This window comes from Hylaeus volcanicus, chromosome 3 (genome assembly GCF_026283585.1).
Source record: "Hylaeus volcanicus isolate JK05 chromosome 3, UHH_iyHylVolc1.0_haploid, whole genome shotgun sequence".
In the NCBI taxonomy this organism is placed as follows: domain Eukaryota; kingdom Metazoa; phylum Arthropoda; class Insecta; order Hymenoptera; family Colletidae; genus Hylaeus; species Hylaeus volcanicus.
Genome location: NC_071978.1, coordinates 29147540 through 29171707, shown reverse-complemented (window position 1 = coordinate 29171707; position 24168 = coordinate 29147540). Strand labels below are relative to the sequence as shown.

At 48.2% G+C, this 24168-nt stretch overlaps 1 protein-coding gene across 5 annotated transcripts in view; it reads right to left on the bottom strand.

Moving 5' to 3' along the window:
• Window positions 1-7910: 7910 nt before the first annotated feature.
• Window positions 7911-24168, bottom strand: part of LOC128873744 (LIM domain only protein 3-like) — a 77692-nt gene continuing 61434 nt past the window's right edge. For all 5 annotated transcript variants that reach the window (XM_054117543.1, XM_054117541.1, XM_054117540.1 and 2 more), the window contains 2 exons: window positions 16262-16418; window positions 7911-9900 (listed from right to left, as the gene is read on the bottom strand). In XM_054117543.1, the coding sequence (XP_053973518.1) occupies window positions 9742-9900; window positions 16262-16418 (316 nt within the window). In that variant the 3' untranslated portion in view covers window positions 7911-9741. The remainder of the gene's footprint in view (window positions 9901-16261; window positions 16419-24168) is intronic.

Genomic DNA, 24168 nt, shown 5'->3' with positions numbered 1-24168 from the left:
TTCGTCGTTTCATCCTTCGGAGGAATCGTGTCGAGAGCAACGACTCCCGCGGGAACACCGGCGTGGCGCGATTATACCGACCACCAAGAGAGATCTACCAGAGGGAAGGATTATACGGCGTAAAGAAGAAGGGTTAAAATAGGTCCTCCTCCCGTTGCCGAATGAGAATTCGAATGCTGTCGAGGGGTTCGTCGTGGTAACGAAACGAGCGGAGAAGAGGTTCTCTCGTCTTCTGCGTGCGCGTCTTGGTTCCTCGTGTTTTCGCCTTTGTCGCTCAAGTCCGCCGGGTCCAATCGGTCGAAATTAATGTCCCGCCGTTATTAGCAGAAGTTAGCAGAACTTGGGACGCTGCGACGCGAGTATATTGTTGCGGAAACTGTCGGATAGAAGCAAAAATTGCTAGCTACCGGGGAGAAGTTTATAAGTTTGCGACTCCTCTTTCTCGGTGTTAGACGTGTGTTTCTTCGTTAATGTAATTGACTGTCCGGTGAAAGCCCCGGTCTGGTGGCAAGTAGACGACACATGAGATCGGTATGCTCGGTTCCCTGCGGGTTTCGTCGATCCAGTGTCCAACCTGGTCGCCCGATTTATCGAATCGACGCGACGGTAAGGGGATACCACAGACGGATCGAGTTATACGCGACAAGGACGATCTCTAGCCGAGTTGCATTGAATTCCAACCGCAGTCTTGAATGACTTATTCTTCGTCGCTAGTTTCTTTTCCCTCGCGCGTTTTTTTCTTTTTCGCGAATCGTTACTCAAAACAGAGGTACCGTGGACGGTTAGTCACGCTTCCAGGATGATAGCTATTCGAACGTAGCACCGCTGTAATTAAAGTGTCTCTCGAAAACGTTTCCTCTGTTCTTCCACGGCGCGGCGGCGAATAAACCGAAGAGTCGGTCGTTACCGTAAATTCTTAATCCGAATCGGGCGGTAAAACTGAAAGTTAACCAAGTTCGGTAACATTAGCCGTAACAATGCTCGCAGTAAGTTCTTACGGTAACGATGCTGTAACGACGGTTTCCGGACCGTGGCAATTTCTCGCGATAAAGTCACCGATGGGACCCGCAAGAATTAAACTTGCTCAAGGGTCGGTTGGATTCGCCGATGGTGCACCTAGCACGCACGGGAATTCAAATTTTATGCCACCCGTTCATCGGCGCGTTAGCATTCGTGCAGAGATACGAAAAAGACGTTCGGATGAAATTCTGAAATATTAAAACGAGCCGGATTCTCGCGTAAGAATGGCGGAAGCAATGGTTACTCGTCGCCGTCGGCCGTAAACTAATCAGGAATTCAGATCGCATAGGTAATTTTACCAAATTCCTCTGTAACGCGCTATTACGGCCAGGGGATTCGAATTGAAGCAGATTACCTGGCGGAAATTAGTCAAAACTAACAAAAGCCTCGCCCGGCCCCGTGGCATTCAGCGTTCGCAATCGCGGCTGGATCGCGATCCGCAATTCCGCAAATGGGGCGGTTCGAGCCTTCGAACAAAAGATGTAATAATTCTGCCCTGTTTTCCACCACCCCCTTTTCACTTTCCTCCCCTTTTCGCCCCTTCGGCTCGCTCTCGACCACTCTCTGTCCCGTCCTCGCTCCGAAGTCTCTCCGACCCTTACGAGGAACCCTTTATTTGCAAAACAAACAAGAATCGTTTGCTCGCAAGAGTCGGGGACTACGGTGGCGCGGGGGGCACGAGATTCGAGCAACGCTTGCCTGCGAAGGGCGCGGAATTTTAATTACACGAATATTATCGAGCCGCGACGTAATTACATTATTGGATTTGGAAGTCAGCGATCGTCGACTCGCGTGATTCGCGAAATCCGATTTCCCATAATCGTTCTCGTCGCAATGTTTCGTTCACCTTTGTTCTTTCCGTTAGCCAAGATCGTTGTGGAATTTCGATTAGCGCAACCGGGAGTACAGTTTTCGCAGAAAGGCGCACGTCGAACTGGTCGTGATGAATGAATCCGCGGCTTTTTAATATATCGGCGCGATGAAATGTCGCCGATCTAGATGAGCGACACTGTAAACATTTTAATTAAAGTCCAGGAAGGATATTTAATTTCGAATAATTAATGGTCGCGCGCCGAAATTCTTGCGTCCCGAACAAAAGCGATCTCCCTCTCGATTACTCTTGATTTCATTATACGAATCAACAGTCACCGGACCGCCAGTTACGAAGTAATCTTTTATCCTTGGCCCCTTTCCTCGGCCCTACGTTGTCCGCCAACAGCAATTTCCTGCACCGATGTATTCTAATTCTAAGAAACCCCGCCGCGTCGCGTCGAGACGGACTCGAAATTCGCGGAAAATATTTATCGTTTCTTCCGTCAGACGGATGCGCGTAAGCAATAGCAAAACAAACAAAGCCAATCCCTTTTCGCTTGTTGACACTTTGCCTGGGTGGGTTTCCGTTCGATTGTTGATATGTAAACGTTCACCCCGTCCCCTCGAAGGAGTGCCATCGACGTTACCCTCGCGGCGCGCATCTCCTTCTGGCGGAATGCCTTTTTCCTCGGCCCGTAACATATTCCGGGCACGATCTCCACTTTCTTATATATTTATGCGTTCGAGGAAACGAGACAATGTTGGATAATATAGAACAAAGCAGAACGTCAGGGGTAATTCGATACGAGGGGGAACGTCGCGTTTTGTATTTACAACGACTTCGGAACGATTCGCTCTCCGAGGATGGGGCAGGCGCGACGTCTCGACGCGTCGTCGAAATATTTTTCGAATCACTTTTTTCCAACGCAGTTTCAAACGCACCGTTGGCATCCTTTTGTTTTTCGCGAATCGTTTTGCAGAACAACAATTTACTGGTTTCACAATCGGAAAAACAAAACGACCGAGGAGAAAAAAAAATACGAAACGGAATTTGAATATCAATGTGCAATAACAGCGTACCGGCGCGGCGTACCTTTTGACAGTACTTACGCACCCGTGAAACTCGATTCTCATCGGGCCGCGGAAAGAGAGAGAACTCCCCGCTGAAAGACGGGATGTATTCGTGTATTTCGAACTACGCGCCAATTTTCTTTGAACAACGGCCGCGTCTCGCTCGCGCGCAGACAATGCACGGCGGATTCAATAAAACCGTAACAATAAGGGTGAAAACGGCGGGGTCTGGCAGGGAGGAGGAGGAGAAACGGGGTGGTTGTAGCGGCGCGAGAATGGGAAAGCGGAGAGTAATTTGAATGAAGAGACAAGAGACAATGCGTGGGCGAAGCCCAGAACAGAGGAGAGGAGGCGGCGAAGGTGGGTGAAAACAACCGCAGAATCAAATTAGAGACGGTGGGATGGGCCAGGTGGAAGCACGAGGAAGGAGTCGCGAGAGTGGGGTTGGAGGACGACCGAGAGGAGCCTGGGTAATTATATTTACAAGTGGCAGATCTCGAAAACAAAGGATCTCAAGATTGCTCGATTCATTCGGGAACTCGCCGAAGAATCGTCCACTTCCCGGTACCTTTTCGGGGAAAAATCGTTGCCGATTACCACTCGAAGCGGAATGGTACCTCCATTCTAACGCGGAACGATCTATTCACATCTGAGCCTAGTTGTTCTTTCGTCTTCGGGCCAATGATGGTAAACAAAAGTGAACGGGAATTACGAATCCTCTTCGACGCTCGCAAATTATTTCGAGGGAATAGAAAAAATATCCGAACGGTGTCGCTTAAATAAAGTTACGTAACGCAATTGAATAAATACGGTCCCAATGGAGTAGGTAGCGTGTTCTTTCACGGCGTGATTTTTCAAAGGTTTCGAGACGCGGAGGTCGAAACCTTTGAACTTCCTCGGTCAGAGGTTAGTCGATACGAAACGGTAAGAAACGTTTAAGAAGCACTTCTTAAACTCGATGCGTATACACTCCGCGACAAAACGATAGAACGCCCTTGAATTTTTTGTATTTCTTAAACTAAATTACGACACGTCGTTCGATACTTCTTCGGCGTCCTCCTCTCTCTGCCGTAGTGTCCACCATAGAGAGAAATTGAAATATTTTGAATATCGCTACGAGCACGTTCAAAGAGAAAACGAGATGGGAGCCGAAACCTTCGGGCGCGTTTACGCGCAACTGACCATTTCGAAAATTAATTTTCCTTTACGCTGCACGAAGTTTAAAAGTTCTGTTTCTGTCCCTCGATCTCACCTCCGCCCTCCTCGACCCTCCTCGAATACATTTTCATATATTCTCCTCCACCGGACAAAGTATTACGAGAACATGGTTCGCATACTTTCACTGCCGGTTATACAAGCCTACCGTTATAAGTGTACCCACTATTGTTGCGTTCTTCTCGGTAGAATCTTATTCTTCTCGGTTCCTCTTACGAAGTGGCATGTATTTCTGGAAATATCGCAACGATCGAAGCACCGATAAACGTAGCTACGTGTTGTCGCGATTATTACACCTAATTATTACACATCCTCAGCTTTTCTTATCGCGAGGCCCAACCAAGGGCAACCAAAAGATTCTAATTTGGCTCGCACCGTAAACAAATCGACAACGTCAATATTTATAGAAGCATTTCGAGAAGCGAATTGGCAAATTAAATCGTGGGAGGTGATCGTTATTCGCGATGCGACGAAAAAGAGGCGCGAAAGAATGAAAAGGTTTTACTGCCCGGTAGGAGTGGAAAGCTGCGAATGTGGAGGGACATTTGACGCAGCCCTCCACTCGCGTCGCGTTATGGAATTTTTGTGGAACGGCTTTTTTTAATTGATGCAATTCAAACCAGCCAGTCAGCCAGCCAGCCAGTACGGCCGTCGCGCTCGTAAAACTTTTCGTCGCCTTTCGCGTCGCTTGAATTCGAAGTTGCCGGAGTTTTCTTCTTCGTCGTTCGCCTCTTCTCTCTTTCTTCTTTTTTTTTCGTCGTGAATGACGCCTTTGGGAAATATCCTGTCTTTGGAGCGAAACGGAGATAAGAGTATACAAATGCACGTTTCATAAGGAACGTTGAACTCGCGAATTCCGATACGGCGAAACTTACGGGATCTTGAAGAATTTTCGCGAGGTAATCCGTGTACCCGAAAGCGAAGATTAAACATTATCGTCCCGGTATCCGTCAAAAAAGGACACCGCTCCTCGACGCGCATCTTCCCCGCGTGCTCGTTTTGCCATAACGAGAAGCTTAGCAGTTGGTTTAACTTGGCGGAGGATTAAGTTTACCTCGTTCCAAAGGCGCCAGAGCAGCATGGAATTTCTACCTCTTATTTTTCCGCCTCCTCGCCCCTGTTCTGGAAAAGAGCGCTCGGTAGGTATTTCTTAATTAGCAGCAAGTATCTCGCTCCGCGGAAGTTGCCTTATTAATTAATATTACAAAAGAGAGTCTGGCTGCCTATGCGGTTAGGGGAGCGTTTCTCGGCGATTAGAACGTTTTGGTCGTCCCGATTATTCGTATGCGTTTAATCGCAACGTGTCAGCGGTATGTTCGTAATTTCGGGTTCCTTTCCGTGTCTCGAGTTGCTGTAACTGTCGCACTTTTTTCACTTGTCGCTGTTAAAGTAGCAGGTATCGTTCGGAAGGGCTGAGGTAAGACGGTCGTTGCACGGTGCTTGGAAGGAAACTTCTTCGAGGTGCTGTAAAACACTGCCGGAAGGTGGCCGGAGCGGAGGGGAGGGGAGGAAGAAAAGAAACTGAGAAAGAGAAAATGGTTATTTGAGCAGCTAGCCTTATACTTTGACAAAGGGAACGAAAGAACGGGGACCGACGTAGGAAGCAGGCGGTCCGGAGTGGCACTGAAGTGGCCGTGCTCGAGCGAGAAGAAAAATATGTAATATCGCCCAGGGCGTTTTAATAAACCGAGTTGGCCAATCAAAGCGAGCGCTAAGGAGCTTTCTTGCCTTTTAACGACCATTTTTACGCGCGTTTAAATCACACTTCGCGTCGCTGTTAGTCGCGCGGAATAATGGGGTGGCGAAAAGCGCGTACGAGCTACGGCAACGGAAGGAAAAAATATCCGGGAAGGCGTAGAAATATTTTTATGACTGAACGGCTGCGAGATTGAATGAAAGGGAGAACGGGGGAAATTGTAGCAAACAAAAGAAAAGGAGAGGGGCAACGGCGGGAGCGGGAGTCGTCGGGTTGGGAAAAGGGACAGAGAAAAGAAGCAAAAGACAGGGAAGATTGGTTGCTTTGTAACCGGTGCATGCACGATACGCTTACGATGGCGGGTCAAGAGAATAAACGCACCCACACACGGCCGCGCGATATAACGTATACACGGTCCGGTGGACGAACGTAAAAAAATGCGAAAACTTTCACATTTCGTCCAGCCTCCATTTTTATTCGCGTCGCTTTTTCACTCGAGCACCGCGTCCCCGTGAACGCCGCACTGGCGACGGGTTGGGACACGCGCGCTCATCGGCCGGATATTATTTCAGTCGGCGCATATTTCCGCAAATGAATTTTATGAAAACAGTTTTTGCTCTTTTAATTAATCGCTCTTCCGTCGCCAGATCCCTCTTTCCACTCGCCCCGTGGTGCCCGCTCCCCCGAACCGCGAGCCCTGTCCTCTCTTTTCGCCATTCCGTGGACTCACGTGGATCACCGGACCGCGCACAGCTTTTAATAATAATATTGTTTCAAGGACCGCGAGGAGCGCGATGCGTTCGGTCTTCTCTTTTAATCACGTACAGCGGATGGAATACGATTTTCAGTCGTTCTTGCGTGGCCGCGCGCTCATCAACTTTTATCGTGAAAAAATATACGTAGAGGAACGATCGGGGCTCGCCAATGGACCGAGGAAAATATCCTTCTCTGAATTATTTCGAATCGGGGATACGTTCGATTGAACCGAGGAGTGGAGAGTTAATCAAGGCGGGTTTATCGAGCGATGAAACGATTCGGTCCTTTTAATTGTCCTGAACCTGTTCCAACGGATGTTTGTCGGGATATTATAGTGTTGCTTCTTGTCACGTACAGGAGCAATCAATCAGTCGCGAATTAACGAGGCGATGAAATTCTGTCCGTTGGTGTTGTCGAAAGGTATACGTGATCCGCGCGCATTAAAGCAGTCGACGCGGCTCGGTAGAAACTTTCGCTCGTATTTGCGGCGAGGTAAAGTGGCGCTTGTACCGACATTTTGTACAAACAGGAATAATCGTTGACCAATTAGACGCCCGATGGGGGTTCCATAGTTAGACGAACCTTCGAGCAGCTAGGTGCGCCGCGGATAATCGCGGTCGTAAATAACATTTATCGGAGGCTCGGTGGTCTAATTGCCAATGATTATCGTGGGCTGCACGAGAAAAATTGCCAATTTACATCGAATCCTCGCTCCTTCCACCAGTCGTTTCTCACCCCAATTTACCCCCATCCCTCCACACGGTCTATCGCAAGTAAACGATCCAAATGGAACTATATATTTTTTTTTTATACCATGCGATAGAACTTTTCAAGACGAATTAGGCTGAGACACCCTGTATAATAAGAGAGTGAATTTTTGACTTACTTTGCGTTGTCGTCAGATATTTCCGAACCGTAGGAATCACTCCCTTTTCGATTCCCTGTCCTAGAACTCGCATCTTTCCGTTATCCGCGTTTTTGTTCTCGAACACGGAGAGGGTTCGCGTTCACACCCGAATAGAGTCGGATCTCGCTCTCCTGAATACGCAATGCGATTTATTCGAAACGTGGCGTATAAAACACAAAGGACCGCGTATGATTGGTAAATTATTGAGGCAGTCCGGATTTGTCGGCCAATCACGTAGCGGTCTTAAATAATTCAGAGGAAGCGCGAAGGATGCGAGAAACGGGGGAAGGTCTTGCGTCGGTGCAGGGATGCGAAGGTATTACGCAGCGTTGACTTTAAACTCGCAATGCCGCGTATCGAAATCGGTACGAGGCTTTAGCAATTTTCGCCCCCCCCTCGGTCCGGAGCGTAGGCAAGGAACGACACGTCGTGTAACATCGAAACAGTAATTTTATTTCCATTAATTTTTCTATGATAGAACTATGATACAAAACATATCTATACTAGCGAACGTAACACACTTCCTTACGTATTCTCGTTCAGAGCTTTTTTTTTTTACATGCATCGCGTACATTGCGTTCGGCATTCGAGACGAGACGGATTCGGTTTTTCCATTAGATAGGCGGCTTGATTATATTGCAATCCGTTCGTCGATGGAAGGCTGTCGCCAACCACGGCCGCTACTAATCGTAATCTATGCGAGTTATTTGGTTAGACAATCGGATAGTAGTCGTGCGACACGATATAATTTCATTCTCTTCTTCATCCTCATTGTTGATCGTTACATGTTCATCTTCGAGACGCTTAGTATTAGGAACTACGCGCGTATCGTGGAAGTATTCGTTACATCTATAAATTACAAAGGAAATGTTTGCACGTTTCGATAGAAAAACACGGCGATGGAGTTGGACAACGATCGCAGGCTCACTCGCAGAGCAACCTTTTTAGAAAAGTGTCGATGTTGAGTGATGCTTGATAATCGTAATTCGAATCTACTCTGACACGGATTAAGGGAGGAAGGGTTGATAAGGATCGTAGCCACAGACCTCGCTCTTTCAAATATTTAAAGAAACGATCATTTTCAGTTTTCTCTATAGTTTCTCAGGCTCTAGCAAACATCCCTTGCTCCGATTCTGAACGTCCCAGACATTTATTTCCGGTATTCCGAGAGATCGCCGACCGAACGGGTTTAGAGTGGGAATTCGATGGACAAAAATTACGTAAGCCTATTATCGTTCGAAGGATGGCGAACCAGTTTCCGGAGGGGTGCCACCGACAAATCTTCGAAGCGTATGGCACAACGGAAATAAAACATTTTCTCCGAGACGCTGCTCGTTTCTGATAGCGCCCGGCCAATCCGAGAGAAAGAGAGAACTTTTGGCATAACTCAGCCTCGTTATCTGACTCGCAAATAAGGCAACGGAAAAGTTCGCGACATCAATCTGGGCCTCTACCGGGAGATTCGAAGTTGAAACAATGCTTAAGTCACCCCTAACGTATGAGCCCCAAGGGGTGGTGAGGCAGGCTGGCTGGATGGCGAAGTCAGCTACCGATTCGATCTGCCAAGCCGACCTCGCTCACCAATTTCACCCCGTGGCCATTCCTCGAGTTCTATCTCCGGTACTCCGTTGGTCCGGTAGTCCGGTAGTCCGGTAAAGCTAGATTTACCGGCGTTGCCCGCAACGGACAGCAAAGTCGACTACAAGAACAGCCAAACTTTGATCACCCCTGAGCATTCGGTTCACCCGCATTGTTTCCCTGTGAGCTCTAACCTTACCCTGCCGCCGGCCGTTGTCTCGTTCTCTCTCGTTCTATTCACTCCGTCTCCGACGATTTTTAGAGTCTACTTCAACTTGAGAAATTCGAGTGATCAAATTCCATCTAAACAGCACCAATCGTTTCGCGCGCTCGATTCGAACAGCATCGAGACTCTCGCACAGACAGTCAAAATCGAGCGCGGGTGAACCGTTGAACTGGCGATTTAACGACATGAACATTGCGACGCGATAAGCGTTTAACGTCTAATAAATGTCAATGAGAGGATCTTACGCGTCGAAAATTTTCGTCGTTAAAATGGTGTCCTTGTCGTTATCTTTAAGTGTGTAGTCTCAAAGCAGACTTACTGAGATTCCAGTAACGAGCGAACCTTCGGAACGTGTATACTACGATACAGACAACGTTGATAGAAGAGACGTCCGTGTCGTTGAACAAATTTGGCCACGCTTTCGCGATTCGATCGATACGATGGCGTTTACTTCGTTTGTCATTTGGTATCGTAAGGTGTTTGTGCATTGATGCCGTTTAAATTATTCATGGGGTTCAGGATGTTATGGGCGCTCGAGCTCGCTGGCGAGGGATATCCATTGTGGTTATGGGTTGTCTCTCCGTTTGCGTGCCTCTGCGGACTTCCCGTGGATATCGTCTGAAATTCAGAAAGATCGTGAAATTATAACTCGTTTAAAAATAACGTCGATCGTTAACGCGACAAATAGAACGGAGTAATATCGCGAAACGTGCGGTTATCGAATTAATTACCGAGTATTCGCGAGCGACCAATTTCGACGCTGGTTTTAATCGTCTGTAAATCTGCGGGACTGAAAAGATTGGGAAGAAACTCGCAGTCTCGTAATTACATCCGCAATCAATCGACCGGGCAGCGTCTTAATCCGATTCGAACAATTATTCACGACAGAGACTTAAAACTCGGAAGAGGGAAACGTTCTTGCAGCGAAAGGGGTTGATGCCGCTAACGAATTCGTTTTAGATGCGGTGTTCTCGTTCCGGTACCACCCCCTCGTCTACGGTTCTACTCTAAAAACAAAAGGCCAGAAGAACGAACTTGTATCTCAACTCAGCCCGAGCAACTCAACTTGGGCGTAGACTCCCGCCTCTCCTATCTTTTCCCTTTCGATATCCTCTCTTTGGTCTCCCTTCTTTCTCTCCACCGTTTGTCTTAGCCTTTAGTTGTCTCCGTCTACCTAAGGCATTCTTAACGGAGAGAGTGCTCGCGGGAACGGCAGAGGGTACCGCGGGGAGTACGAGATGACGCTAGGATAGGTAAGTGCCGTTGAAAACTTCAAACTTCGTATCTCTAGCCCCGCTGTTCCCTTCGCCATCAGTTTCTCTTAGTTTCTCCGGTAAAGGTGTTAAATTATACAGGCTTAAAATTCGACAGACCGTGCGGCTCAGCCCCTCTCGACGAGATCCTTCCTTACCATGATTTTACCCCGTAAGTTGATCGTGCTAACTTTCGTGCAACGAACGAACCTCCCATTTTCATGATTTCCCCCGCATCGCCAAACTTTCGCGCGAACAATACGAGCGAGTTATTCGTTGTCGCGTTACCAGAAAGTACGAAGAAACGTTTCTTCGATAGGGCCTCTAAACGCGATGCGCTCGAAAGACGCTCGAAAATATGTACCGTCTCGTTTGAAAGTCTGAAATAATAAGCGACGGGGCAGGATTCACGGAGTGGCGGGACCAGTAATTAACTCGTAAATAATTACGATAAAAATGACAAAGCGCCGCTAAAGAAATGCTTTATCACCACGGCAAGGGGGGACTTTCTCTCCAGCAAGAATTTCTAAATCTTCTTGCCTCTACGAGAACCCTTTTCAGTCTCCGTATACCAACGAGGACCACCGTCCTTTTCTTTCTCTCCCTGATACAACGCCGTTCCACTTTATCTCTTTCGCTCCTCGCCTACCTCTCTTTGTTTCTTCCCTTCTTCCCAGGCAGGACCCTGCACGTAATTAAGAAATCTCCGTGGAAGGCTCCGAACCACCGTTTGGTCGCTACCACGGGTTAAATTAAGTCTATGACTTATTCAAGTTTTATCTACAATTGCCAGGGAAGGAATTACCTTCCAGTGGATTTACTGCCGTCTTTGTAATCAAATGACACGCGCAATGAAATACATAGACGCGAAACGTCGATATACAGCGACTGTTGACGTTCCCGAGATGACCAAGCCCTACCGATCCGGTATCGTCCGAATCTCTTGATTCTAGAGATATTCGTTTCGTATCGAACGAGACCAGTACACTGTTCACATTTCGTACAAACGATCTGTTTATTCGTAGTGCCTCGAGTGTCTTCCGCGTACATCGGTGCATCAGTGTAAACGGACCTTTACGCGAGCCCCTCGACCGCGAATAAGACATTAATCGTGGCTCGACGAGACGGTGAAGGCAGTTTGTAACTGACGGTAAATGCGGACCATCCAGGGTTGCCGGGAGCTGGCGAGAATCGCGTGTCATTTGTCCGTTGATCTCCTGCGGCTGGGAACCGGCCAGGTGCGAGTTAGTTCATCCACGGTGCTGCTTTTCTTACGCGGAAAAATTAGCGCCTCCCTCTACGCTATTCACCGCCCCCGAACCACCATTCTTGCCGTTTATCCACGGCTGGAGGCACGAGATGAGAATTAGGCAGGTCGTTTATCGGACGAGGGTCATTTAGAACCGAATGCCGCGGGCCATTTTATCAGAGATCGTTACATCGCCAAGGATTTGTGCAAACGTTCTCCATCATTTGGATAATCCATGAGCTCCACTGTAACCACTCATCGAATGACAATGAACACAAATTCCAGTCGGTATAGTAAAAATACTCTTCAAAATTATACGTTCGCCCGAACTAGTTTAGCGACTTTTCCCCGAGTTTCGCAAAAGCGAAATTATACGCGATTCCGTCAGTCAATTAAACTCGACGCCAGCGGCCTTTCTGTCGCGCACAAGTGCACCTAGGAATGGAACCACGCAGCAGGAGTAATAATCGTTACAAAAGAGAGCCAGAGACGCATAGCGTTTCGTTGTTTCGCAACTAAACTCATAATCTCGCATAAGCTCGCAAGCTGGGCTTTCCCATGCGAATTTTCTCCGAATGTAAGGGGCTACACGTCATTAACAACCACGACGCAAACGCCGATATTTCCAGCAAAATTCTCGTACCGTGCTTCGAGTGACTCTACTTCTTCTCCGTTCGAGCGATCTTTTCCGTAAATTTGTCTACCGAATCGTATTTCATGACGCATATTCAAGAAGTTTAATTTCATTCGGGCTGGCAGTGTACGTTTCACGAACTTTCGAGGGTCTAATCGCCTGGAAGAAGTATAGAAGACGTTGTAATACCTTATTCCCCGTACGAATCTCGTACTGCACATTGATCCTCTTAAATTCCCATGTAGTCTCCGTCTTGGCATTAGCATATTATCTCCCCCCGCAACCTCCTTCTCAGGCACGCTGCTTCCTCGTTCCCTAGTTCTACCCCCTTCAACCCTCTGATTCGCGGGGGACTTTGCAGACACTTGAGAGTTTGTTTTAAAACTCAGATAATCGTTTCGAACTCCCTTCCTCTGTTCCCCCTCTTCGTCACACCCTGCTCGTTCTCTCGTGCTCTCTCTATCTCTCTTCCATTCTCGCGTCGCGTTCCGCTCTCTCCAGCGGGGTCCCAAGGGGAAAATTAGATCAAAATAAGACTTCTCGCGAATTTTTAAACGCGTTACAGTTGCCTCCGTTGAGAGGGGAGATTACGTCGCTGAAACGAAGTTTGTCGCGACGCGATAAAAACGATTCTAACGATCTCGAATCGATTAGAACTTCCGCCCTCGAACGTCTTTCCGAGCGCTTCTAAAGACCCGGGTGACACTTTTGATGGATGGCCTGAGAACCTGTTTTCAACGATCTCTTCCAACGGTAGCAGTCATGGGTAAACCTAGAACGGTTGCCTGAACGATGCGTCGATGGTAATTGAATTTATCGAGGGACATGACCGTCGTATTTTCTTCCATTTTCCTTTTTCACTCCCCATTACCTGTTTACCTTGGATCGCCTCGCGCGCTCGAGTTATTCGTAAACGCCACACGCCACGGCAGGGCGTTATTTACAAGAGCCGAACGAGAGATCCTACGGAGCTCGGGTACTGTAGCCGAGAAAGATTGGGACAGCTGTCTGTTCTCAGGCAATCAGAAAAACTACCGCTCTCCTTCTCCGCTCGAGGCAACTTCGCCATTCCCATAGCCACGGCTTAAGAAAAGCGTCAGGGCGGCAGCTGCCTCGACCGGGACGAGAACCCTCTTCGCGGTTTTTAAGAATCTTAACGCCCTTCTCGTTCTTCCCTCTTGATTTCGTCAGGCCGAAACAGCACCTCCGACACTTTGCATTTCGCCGCGATGTCTAATTCCAGCAGCCCGGTATTTCACCGGTCCGGTATCCGTTCCTTGGGAACTCCCGTTGATCGCCGTCTTGGACTAATCCGTTTCTCGCGATCTTTTTATCCGACTCGAATGAAACGTTATCGGCGATACCGTTCACGGATGGTTGGACAACAGAAGCAACGTTTCCATTGATAGGGGAAGCTATAACGGATAGAACATCCGCCCCCTCCGAACAGACACGACTCCGAACATGACAGAGTTTCACGTTCGTCCCTGACAATTAACGAGAGACGACTCGTGATCTGACATTATCTACCGCGTCAAGCTCGCACCGGAGACCAGCTGTCCCGACGATCGTCTTTTCCATTCAGATGCTAAATGTCACGCCGACATTCACCGAGGAAATAGAACGGCCCTCGATGCTGGGTCGACAGACACCTTTGAGTGTTCTCCGCGATCGAAGGTATTCACGCTCCACCAACGACATGTCGAGAGGGATCCATCAGGCTTAACGTAATAGATGCGCGAACGACATTAGCATGGCACGCCGATTATTGGCATTAGTCTACCGTCCCGTTATTTCGCGCATCGGTCATTTATAACCCTCGCAGCCGTAAACCCTCCGGTGAAATCGATATACCATGAATGGCTCTCTATTCACGGAATGATAAAGAATGAACCGGCAAAAATCGAGAAATTGTGAATTATTCTTTGGGAGCCACGCCTAATGATTTCGTAACCTCGGTTTCTACGTTTGCATTCGTAGGAGTAGGAGAAAAATGTATGGATACATGCGTACGATTCTTCGTCCGCGCGAACTGATATTAATTGAACCGAATACGGAACGCGTTCACGCACAAGGAAGCAAAGTCGCACGCAGGAGCCCGGCGCGCAAGAGCATGAACGCTTACGTGATGGAGAAATAGAGTCGCAAGGGTTAGCAACCCCTGAATTACACGCAGTTCGCTGGCAGGCCGACCAAGGGGTGGAAATTTGCATATTATAAGTAGTACACGCTGCCGAGTCTGATATCATCAGACTCGGGGACCTCGTTATTCTGTGCATGTGTACAATTCGAGCGTGTGCGCCGGCAATCTAGGGTCTTCGACCAGTCTTAAAAGTTTGTCTTGAAACTAGCTTAAGCCGATCGGCCGATAAACGGGAACTGTTTAAACAGAAACGATTGGCGGAGGAAAGTGCAGACGTTAGCGGACGAAGAAATCTCTGGATCGAGGAATGTTTAATTTGCCGATGTTTATCGATAGGTGGCCGTCGATCGGTAAATATTGCACTTGGTAAATTACGGTACGTGACGTAAGCACGTTAGAGGACGTAAACATCCGAGCAAGACGAAGGCTGGATTAAGTAGATCGGATCCTCCTTGGGTCGGACACGACGAGGTCCTCCGTACAGCGGAGCTTAAGATATTGTTTCGAAGCACGGCTGTTGCTTTAAGATAATCAAGAAACCCAAACGGATTAACGCGACGAGTTCATAATTCCGACTCGTAAAGGGCTCCTTTCTGCTCGTAGCTATCGTGGAACTTTCCGAACAACGCTATGCGATATTCCTTTCCAATTTTTCGTTAGAGGTGCATCGTCAAGAATTTCAGAATTATCGAGCATTTACCAAATTTGATTTTTAAATGCTCTTCATTCGAGCTTCCCTCGAGCGATCGAATCCGTCGACGAATGCCTTTTTCCTACATCCGATGTTCGCATATAACCGTCGCGTACGTTCGTTAATAGTACCGACTCGATTATTAATCGTCAAACGATAAATTTAACTCGCTCCCTTATATTTTGCCCCCGATCCGAAAATATTTTCCGCGTCGATGGAGCAGGTTCGTCGCTTGCGTAAATTTCAGTCCGTAATTCCACTTAAGACACCGGCGAATCCTTGTTCAAAGAGTAAATTCTTTCGCACGCTCCGGCGCCGCTCGAGAGGATGGATCGTTACGGTATGCGATGAGGCTTGCTTAACGGGCGAGCTTAATTAATAAGGACACGCGATATCCTAACTCGTAAGACGATGGCAGGGTGGTAAAGCATAGCTGAAGCCTCGAGGGAGTCCTTTGTTGTCGAGAGGGTCAGGATGAGCGACCTGCCACTTTAACCCACCTTAAGGGGTTACGTCTTGAGGAGTTTTGAACCTTCCGGAACATCCGATGATCGTAATCTTCCAAGATTCAAAGCGGTCTGGGCAATGGTACGCGTGGAAGCGATACGCTTGTATGGCCAGCATGCGGATTTGCGATGAGGCGCGTTATCGATGACCGCGTTTGTAGCGATATCACTGTCAAAGGATGTCAACCGCCATTGTATGTATAGAATTGCTCGTACGTCGCCAGACAAGTCATCGACGATCAAATTATGCGACGGTTTCTCCATAGATTAATTATACAGGCTGTTCGATAACTGGCGGTACGAGCGAAAAGGGGGCGATTCTACATGAAAAAACAAGTCGAAAATATAGAATAAGAATTTTTCATACAAGGCTTTGTTTTCGAGAAAATCTGCTTTGAATTTTCGCCGGGTACGGGTGTATATCTCTAGAGAAAAAATAAGGCGTTCATCTTCGAGTATTTACTCTTTCGATCGATAAAAGGAATAAATAAATTTTGAATTACCTGTGGTTGAAGGTGCGTCACTTGCCTCTTAATCTGTGCCAGGGTCGCGGTTGGAGGCGGATGCACCGCCATGTTTGCAAAAACCAGCCTCTCCTCGTAATCGTACTCGCACAGTATTTTATTTTCGTACAAATAATATCTGTCTCCGATGCAGAATCTGCAAAGAAAGTCAAGAAATATTGTTACAATGACGCGCTATCGTCGCGATTATTATGATCGATAAAACCAGAAAGTGGCAAGGATTCGGAGAAACTCCGTCTAAGGGTTGCCGAGGTAGGCGGAGTAGTAAAGCGTGCTAATTCCTTTTAAGGCCGCTTTCCGTTCCACCCCGCCGAGGAAATTGCGAGAAAATAAAAACAAGCAGCGAAACGCTACCGTTGCCGTCGCTTCCGAGAGTGTCTTGGAGGTTCTTTAAATGTAAATTTCCACTCGATTCGCAGACGCTACATCGTACTTGGATTACCGCCGAGTCCTATTCCACCCGAACACTTTCCGATTCGCGCGCAAAATTCTGATTCGTAATCGAAGCCTTTCGCCACCCCCCCGGGGCAAAAAATAATCGCGCGTTTCGTTATCGCAAATATTTTTCACGTTTCCCCGTTAACTCAAACGTAGAAAAACATCGTACTTGTGCAAATGTTATCGTTGCGAGAGTTTCAAGCGTCGGCGCAATGCATTTTAAAATTCAACGTATGAAATCCACAGGATTTTCTAATAATCCGACGCGGTATACGCTGCCACGGCATATACGGCAGATTTCGGAATGGTGGCGAAGTATGAACGTGCTTCGCTTGCGATATAAGAGAAATAAGGTTGCCGCGAGGGTTATACGGATCGACCAACTGTCGCCCCCCGATGGGCGCGAGGGACGCGCGGGCGGCCGCCTCTAAAATCAAAGATTTCGCGTTTTTCCTTTTTATTGCCGGCTTAAAAGTCAATTTTTTCACGAACCGCGCGCGCCGAACAGGGCGCGTTCTCTTCGGATGTCCGCATAAAGGACGATACGCCTAAAATGCTAAAGAGCCACGGAGGCGAGGATCATGAGGGTGGCTGGCTTCCAACGAGCACAATAGATCCAACGGGGGACTCGAAAATCGTTTTGTCAGGCTACGCGGACTCCTTGAAATTCTTGTCAGGTGCCGTGAACATCGTTCTCCGAGTGTTATACATACTTCGCATCGACCGCGATGGAACGAGCATGTTCCCGCGATTTGTCTCGCCACGATAAAATGCGCAGAGCCGATTGCTTCCTTATTCTTTAATTCCGTAACACCCTAACGAATCGCTCCTCGAGAAATTGTATTCTATGACTCCCGTACATGGAAACTGCCGCAATTTGTAATTACGGGGGGGGGGCCCCCCACAGAATCGTTTACATATTTGCGAATTGCTTGTAGCTCGATTTAAATTCTCCAAGGCGTCGGCGATCCGTCGCCGAGGTTTGTAAACTTCGGGTGGGTGTAAACGTGGAGGGTGTATCTTGGTGTCGTAACTCGTCGGTGAATAATAAAAGCATTTTTTCGGGGGGGGGGGGGGGCGCAGTACATCGGGTACATACGGGCATTGCGTATTCAACGGATGCTCTGTCCCGTGCTGGGATCCTGTTTGAGTTTTATGTCGGGATTTCTGCCGAGTGGTTTATACCGGCGCTTATGTAAATGCAGACGTGATTTTTTTCAACACCTACCGGTCTACCCACCTGCGCGGCTATGCAGGACATTTGCAGCATTCGAAACGAGCTGCGCTGCCCTAAACAACGTTACGTAACATCGCGACGAGACGTACTTATTCTTGCCTCCCCTATTCTTGTTTCGCGTTCAGTCAGAAACGGTGGATCGGTTTCCAATATGCGACGCGTTGTTACGACGGTGCCACGATCGAGTCGTATCGCGTGGATGATTTAGCGTCATCAAAAATGAATCGAGATGGCATCTGTTCGTGTTCGTAACCGACGTCGCGGCCGGTGATCGCCCTTCGACATTCCATTCTTTTAATTCTCCGATTTCGAGAGGGCGAGAGAATACCAGGGAACGGACAGGAGCGGGGAATGGAAGGAGAAGAAAATAGAAGCGAGAGAAGCGGAGAGCGATCGGAACATCTAGCATGGACCGCCATAAAAAGCAATGCGCCACCGTAACGGGGTACGATAAGTGCCATGGTGCGAAGTAAAATCGATCCCGGGGGCAGCCTCGAATCGTGCGCCATAAAAAGGGAACATTAGAGAAAGAGAGAGAGAGAGAGAGGGGGGGGGGAGGAGAAACGCGACGGAGAAAGAGAAGGAAGCAACAAGATCACAGCATAATGGTGTTGTGATTTTCCGACTAGATACGCGATGTAGATTGCGTCGAGGTAGCGCTAAACGCTTCAGACATTAGTGACGTTAACATGAACTTCGAATATGGTTCGCGGTATTATCCTCTCGAGGTATAATTGAGACGAGTTAAGGATTTACGAAATCCCAGGTTCGTTAATATTTTTGGATGCTGAGGAATATCGGGGACGAGAATGGTACCATCGACAAGGATAGAACGCGAACCGTTAACCGTTTTCCGTGGCGCGACTTTGACTGTTGCTAAGTCGAGAGGAAGCCTCCGAGATTCGCTGGCAAACAGAGTACGAGACCGGAGGGTGAGAAACCCCAAACGGCAACACTTCGGTGGCAGTCAAGACCAGAGGTAGGGAGGAGATGCAACGACGGCGGGAAGGTCGCAAGGAATAAATTTTCTACTCGATCACCGAGTCTCTACCCAGACAGAGAGAGAAGATCCAGAGAAAGCGTCTATATTCTTGGTAGTTGGTGGTGCTCCTACTCAATTTGCATCAAACTATGGAGGAACAACCGCTCCTACCTTCGCTACCCCACACTGGTTCCTCGCGGAGCTGCCGTTCTAGCACCTGACGGAGCCGTACTCTCACCCCTTCGACGTTCTACAGTGGAGACTAACGCGTTTAGTAGAGACTCGAACCCCTAATCAGATCTTCCGACGGCACGGGGGTTTCTAAGGTGCTGCTAAGTGTGAAGTTAATGGAGTCAAGACGTTGCTCCTCCGTGCCGAGGCGTTTGCTCGATATAACTCTAGGCGTTCTGCCGACGAGGAACATTTTTTCGGAAAATAGGGGCTCGAGATCCGAAGCAACACAGAAACGAAGAGCCTTTCGCTTAAGTATAAAATTGCATCTCGGATTGGCGAGGAATAGGTGATACGATTTTTATACAAAATTCACGGTTATACACAAACGAATTTCAATAATATCATCTGGTCGCAGAGCTTGTCTGCCGTCGCGACGTTTCATACCGTGATGCTTTATTTCGATAATGGCTGCTTACCTAGCGCGTTCTCCTGTTAATTAATTCAGACTGTCGGGGTATCAGGGAACTGTGACGCGCTAATTCGATCAGAAGTGAATTCGCTCGCTTCGGTAGCGAGGGCTCGTCGTCGGCGCGTTTGGGGGAAGTGCGCTGCCTTTGCTTCCAAGACAGATTTACCCCTGCAGACAGTTGACGTCGCTATCTAAACGTCGCTCCGGTGCCGGTAGCGCGTCGGAATGCCACTCGATAATACACAACGCGGCGTCTCGAATCGCGACTCATTGTCTGACCGTGCGTCGGAACGGTGACGTGGAAATGTTCACGGGCTCTATGTCATGTCACGCGTCCCATCGACGTCGAACGGAGCGAGAGCCTGAACTCGAGAATCGGGAACGGACGCGCGTGATTTTTTTGGTAATTACCGGTCCGATATCGCTCTGGCGAGCTCGTATCGCCGACATTATGTCGACGAGTACTTGTAAATTCGCAAATGGTAAATTACGTTCAACCCGTTGTCTATCGTACGCTCTTCTGACATTTTCGAAAACTTTCTGTTACCGAGTTTATTCGCCATTCCGGTTGAATGCTCGGCAACGAAGCACGCGGGGGCGGCATTCGTCTTTCTATTAATTTCTATGCGGCGTGAAATTACGCGCCGGCGACCCTAAGCTATATTAATAACGCAGATTACGAAGGAAATTAAGACAGCGATGGGCCGTTGATACCTTGAGAAACGCGGCTTTGTTGCCGCGACCGAAAGGGGTTGAAGCGGCGAGATGAGGTCGTGATATTTCTACGTGGCACGCTCGGTGGTCGCGTCGTCATCGTCGGGACGCTCCTTAATGACGCGTCTTATCGAACAATTGAAACGCATTACTCTTCGTTCCACGGAGGAAAAAACCATCGTCATATTTTTTTTTCTCCTGAGATTCCTCGGGTGCTTTATATCGTTCTTACGGTTTCCCTTGTCGATATACTTCGACGTTATGCTAATACGAGTCCGCATTAATATGTAACGAGCCACGACAGGAAAGAGAAACAAACGTTATCGTAAATACACGAACGAAGAGTGGCTGCCGGTGTTCAGGTTCAATCGACTCTTCGTATCGCGAATCGATCGGACAGTCACCCCCGTGGACTCGAATGAAAAAGTTCCGAGGCAAAGCGCAATCACATCAAAGATTATTTCCGCCAATAAAACGGAAGTTGAGTTTCGTCTGGGTTGGGGAGGAGGGGGTGTACGAATCGTTCTCGGTCGCGGAACAAGACGAGGGCAAGAACCATACTAAGAAAATGAGAAGGAGAAGACCAGGGAGGGATGGGAGTGAAGCAAGAAAACATAGAACGGAAAAGGAAAGGTAGTAGCGAGAGGTTAACCGACGAGCTTGGCAATAAATCTACCATTCGCTCGGGGCTGGTACTTATCGCTTCTCCAGGATCAGCCACGACACCACCGACTGCGAGAAAAGCCTGGCGGGCTCTCATCTCTCGAAATTGACGTCAAGCGAGAGTCTCGTCAAGAGTTCCAGCTACGAACCGCGAATCGCCATCTTCCTCGATTGGTAACGAACGCTCGTTCCCGGTGGTCCCGGTGCAAATAACAGAAAACGTTTCCCAAACATTTCGCCACCGATAAACGATGGGAAGGAGACGGGGAGGAAAGGAAATCGCGACCCCGATTCGACGGACGATTATCTCCGTTTCACGGAAGCGTATTGACTGGATGCGCCAGCATAACCGTACGGATGGTCGACACGATCGATGCCCATTTCGAAAGGCTAAGCTTCCAATCTGCATAATTGCCAGTTAACGGCAACGAACTATAACACGCACGCATGAACACGCGCATGCACCGGACGCACGTGTACGTATGCCTATGTCGAGTCGTTCCGCGAATCTTCGATTTCAACGCAGGCTTCGTTCCGAAATGCTCGATGGTCCTTTGACCCTGTTGCCAATCGACGAAACAGTTCTCACATCCCAGGCGAGAACCGAATCAATGCGTATAACGCGGAAATCTGCCAATTATGGCAGCGGCAGATAATCGATCGACCAGCTCGTAAGCACGTACTCATGCTCATCGATGAGCATCGTCGAGAAGTACGCTACCGTACTCCATAATTCCAGCTAAACTCCGGCTAATTTGAATGGGGCTGATGCAGGCCGAGCGTATTCGAGAGGCCATACCGGAAGTGGAGGACCGTGGTCCGCTAAGTCGGCTCGGTCTACGAGCTGTCGAACCGTCAAGGGGAGCGGCATTAAACGCGAATTACGCTGCTACGTAAGTTTTCATCGTTAAGTAGCCTGCAACGGAGTAGCCGGTCGAGAGCTAAACTACCATCTCGGAAATCTTACATGTACCGATATCGAATATCGAAGTTACCGAACAACTGTAACCGTAACCGTGGCTGTAACCGGCGGGCATGTCGAGATTTCGTTTCTCTCGGTTCACCGCCGTTCCGTGATCAAGCTCCGGGCGCAACGTTTCAAAGGTTCTTCCCAAACGTCGACGACGATAACGCCAGCGAACGCGAGCGAGCGTGTAAAATATTTTGGAGAGTTTCTCGTTACGCAACAATCCGTAGGGTTGTTATTGTTGTTAACCCTAGTCGACGGTGACCGCGATTGGAAATCTCGTGTGTTCGCGTGCTATCCAAACAATTCCTGTTTACTATCGAACGCCAAGGGAGCACGGGTAAACAAAATTCGTGTACACGTGCAAGCAGTAAGTACACGAGGGATGTTCAAAAAAACGCTAATTCAATTTTACGCACGAAAGAGAGCGCGCTGCCCTCGATGCATATAGTCGAGTGCTGTGGATGACAGGGATACCAACGGTGGTGTTGACGTTCCTGTAATTTGGCTGGAAAATATTCAAATCGTTTACGTAATTCCACCGGAAACTGCAGATTGTTTCGATGTTAATTCTGTCGTTAAAATCAATTTTGAAGCGGTACGCACGGTTCGCTTACACGACTCGTCGATGCGTAATCGGAACGACCGATGAAAATCGAAGCATCGCGCTCCGATTTCATCGTTTTTCTTTATTTCGAGACGTGCACGCACACGTAGAGTGTCTCGCGTATTGTACTCGTATAACGAATCGAGCGTATTCCGGAACGGATTTAATAAATTGCACCCTACGGCAGAATAATACGACCCCTCTCCGTGGAAGGGTTATGAATGTAAACCCTAAAATTAAGCCCACAATTAAAGAGATCCATTTAAGCGGGTAAAACTCATTAGATGACTTACCCGCCACGTTTATTCGAGTAAGCTTGATCGATTTTACTTTAAACCGCGTCGTAAATTAAAGCCACGCGGGATTAACCGCGACGGCTAGACAAATTTTTCGTACGCGCGTTTCAGGATACGTTCGAGATTCGTGGAAATTCGAAGGTAGAATGCTTCGAAAGCTTAATTAACAAATCGGTCCCTTAAGAGTTCTCCGGCGCAGGACCCCGAACACGGATAATTCAAACTTGCGCGAGCCACGGTTTAATTACTAAATCTTGTACGAAGTTAGACGCAGGATCTCCCGAAGCAAACTTCTTGGCTTGGCTAATGTACGGGAAACCATGCTTTATGATCGCACGGCGAAACGCACGGCCTAATATTGAAATTGGCGGTAACAACGGAACCCTAGTTTCGTTAATAGAGTTCCTTGGTTTTGAAAAATCGGGGTAACCTCCTTATCCGGTAAGTTACAGGTCCGACGAGCAACGTTATCTCGCTTAGAGCAGCTTGTTTGACTTCTAACGGCGTCTCCTTCTGACCGGTAGCACTTGATAACTGAATATCCTAGGGGGCGAAATAGAGAGAGAGAAGGAGAGAGAGAGAGTTCTGTTAGCGGGTTTAGCTAGCCTAATCCTTTCCGTGGGTCGGCTTTGCATTAAGCAAAGTCCATCAACTTGGCGTAAAGCTGGAGGAGTTTCGAAGACTGCCTATGGTAGGAGTATTAATGCGGTCTTATCTGATAAACGATGAAAATTTGATTTCGATTTCGACGAAGCCGCGGGAAGGCGCTTGGTTGAATCGTCAACGGTAGAATAACAGCAAAAATTTTGCTTCTGTTGTACTTTTTCCCCCTCCTTCACGAACGAGGCTGTCGAACGTTAGAAATGAGAGGAAGAAGGGGGTTAATTCTCAGAAGCGAGGCAACGGCCATATTTCTCAATAAACTATAAATCAGCGAGGTCGCCGAGTAAGGTATAACGCCCTCTCTTATAGATCGCCTTTCTTCTTTCCTCTTCTCGGGACACATGTCTTTATCCGGTTCTACCCTAGCTCTGTCGTCATCCTCGTCTCACTTTCTTCGATTCTCTCTGCCTCTCTTTCCGTCGCCTTCCGAGTCACCAAGCCCCATTAATCTATGGTTATCTACGGCTTGCGCCGGATAAGTGCGTCGGAATGAGCCATTTCACCCTTGGGAGTTCGAATCCATTCTGTACCCTCGAAGAGAAGGCTATCCATAGACTGGCCCTTGGGCATCCTCTTTTACCCTCGTGATGAGGTGTGCAAAACTTTGTCTTTAACGAGATTGTAATGACAATATCGACTGTACGAGACGAGATCTTTTCGCTTCCGACCAATTTCG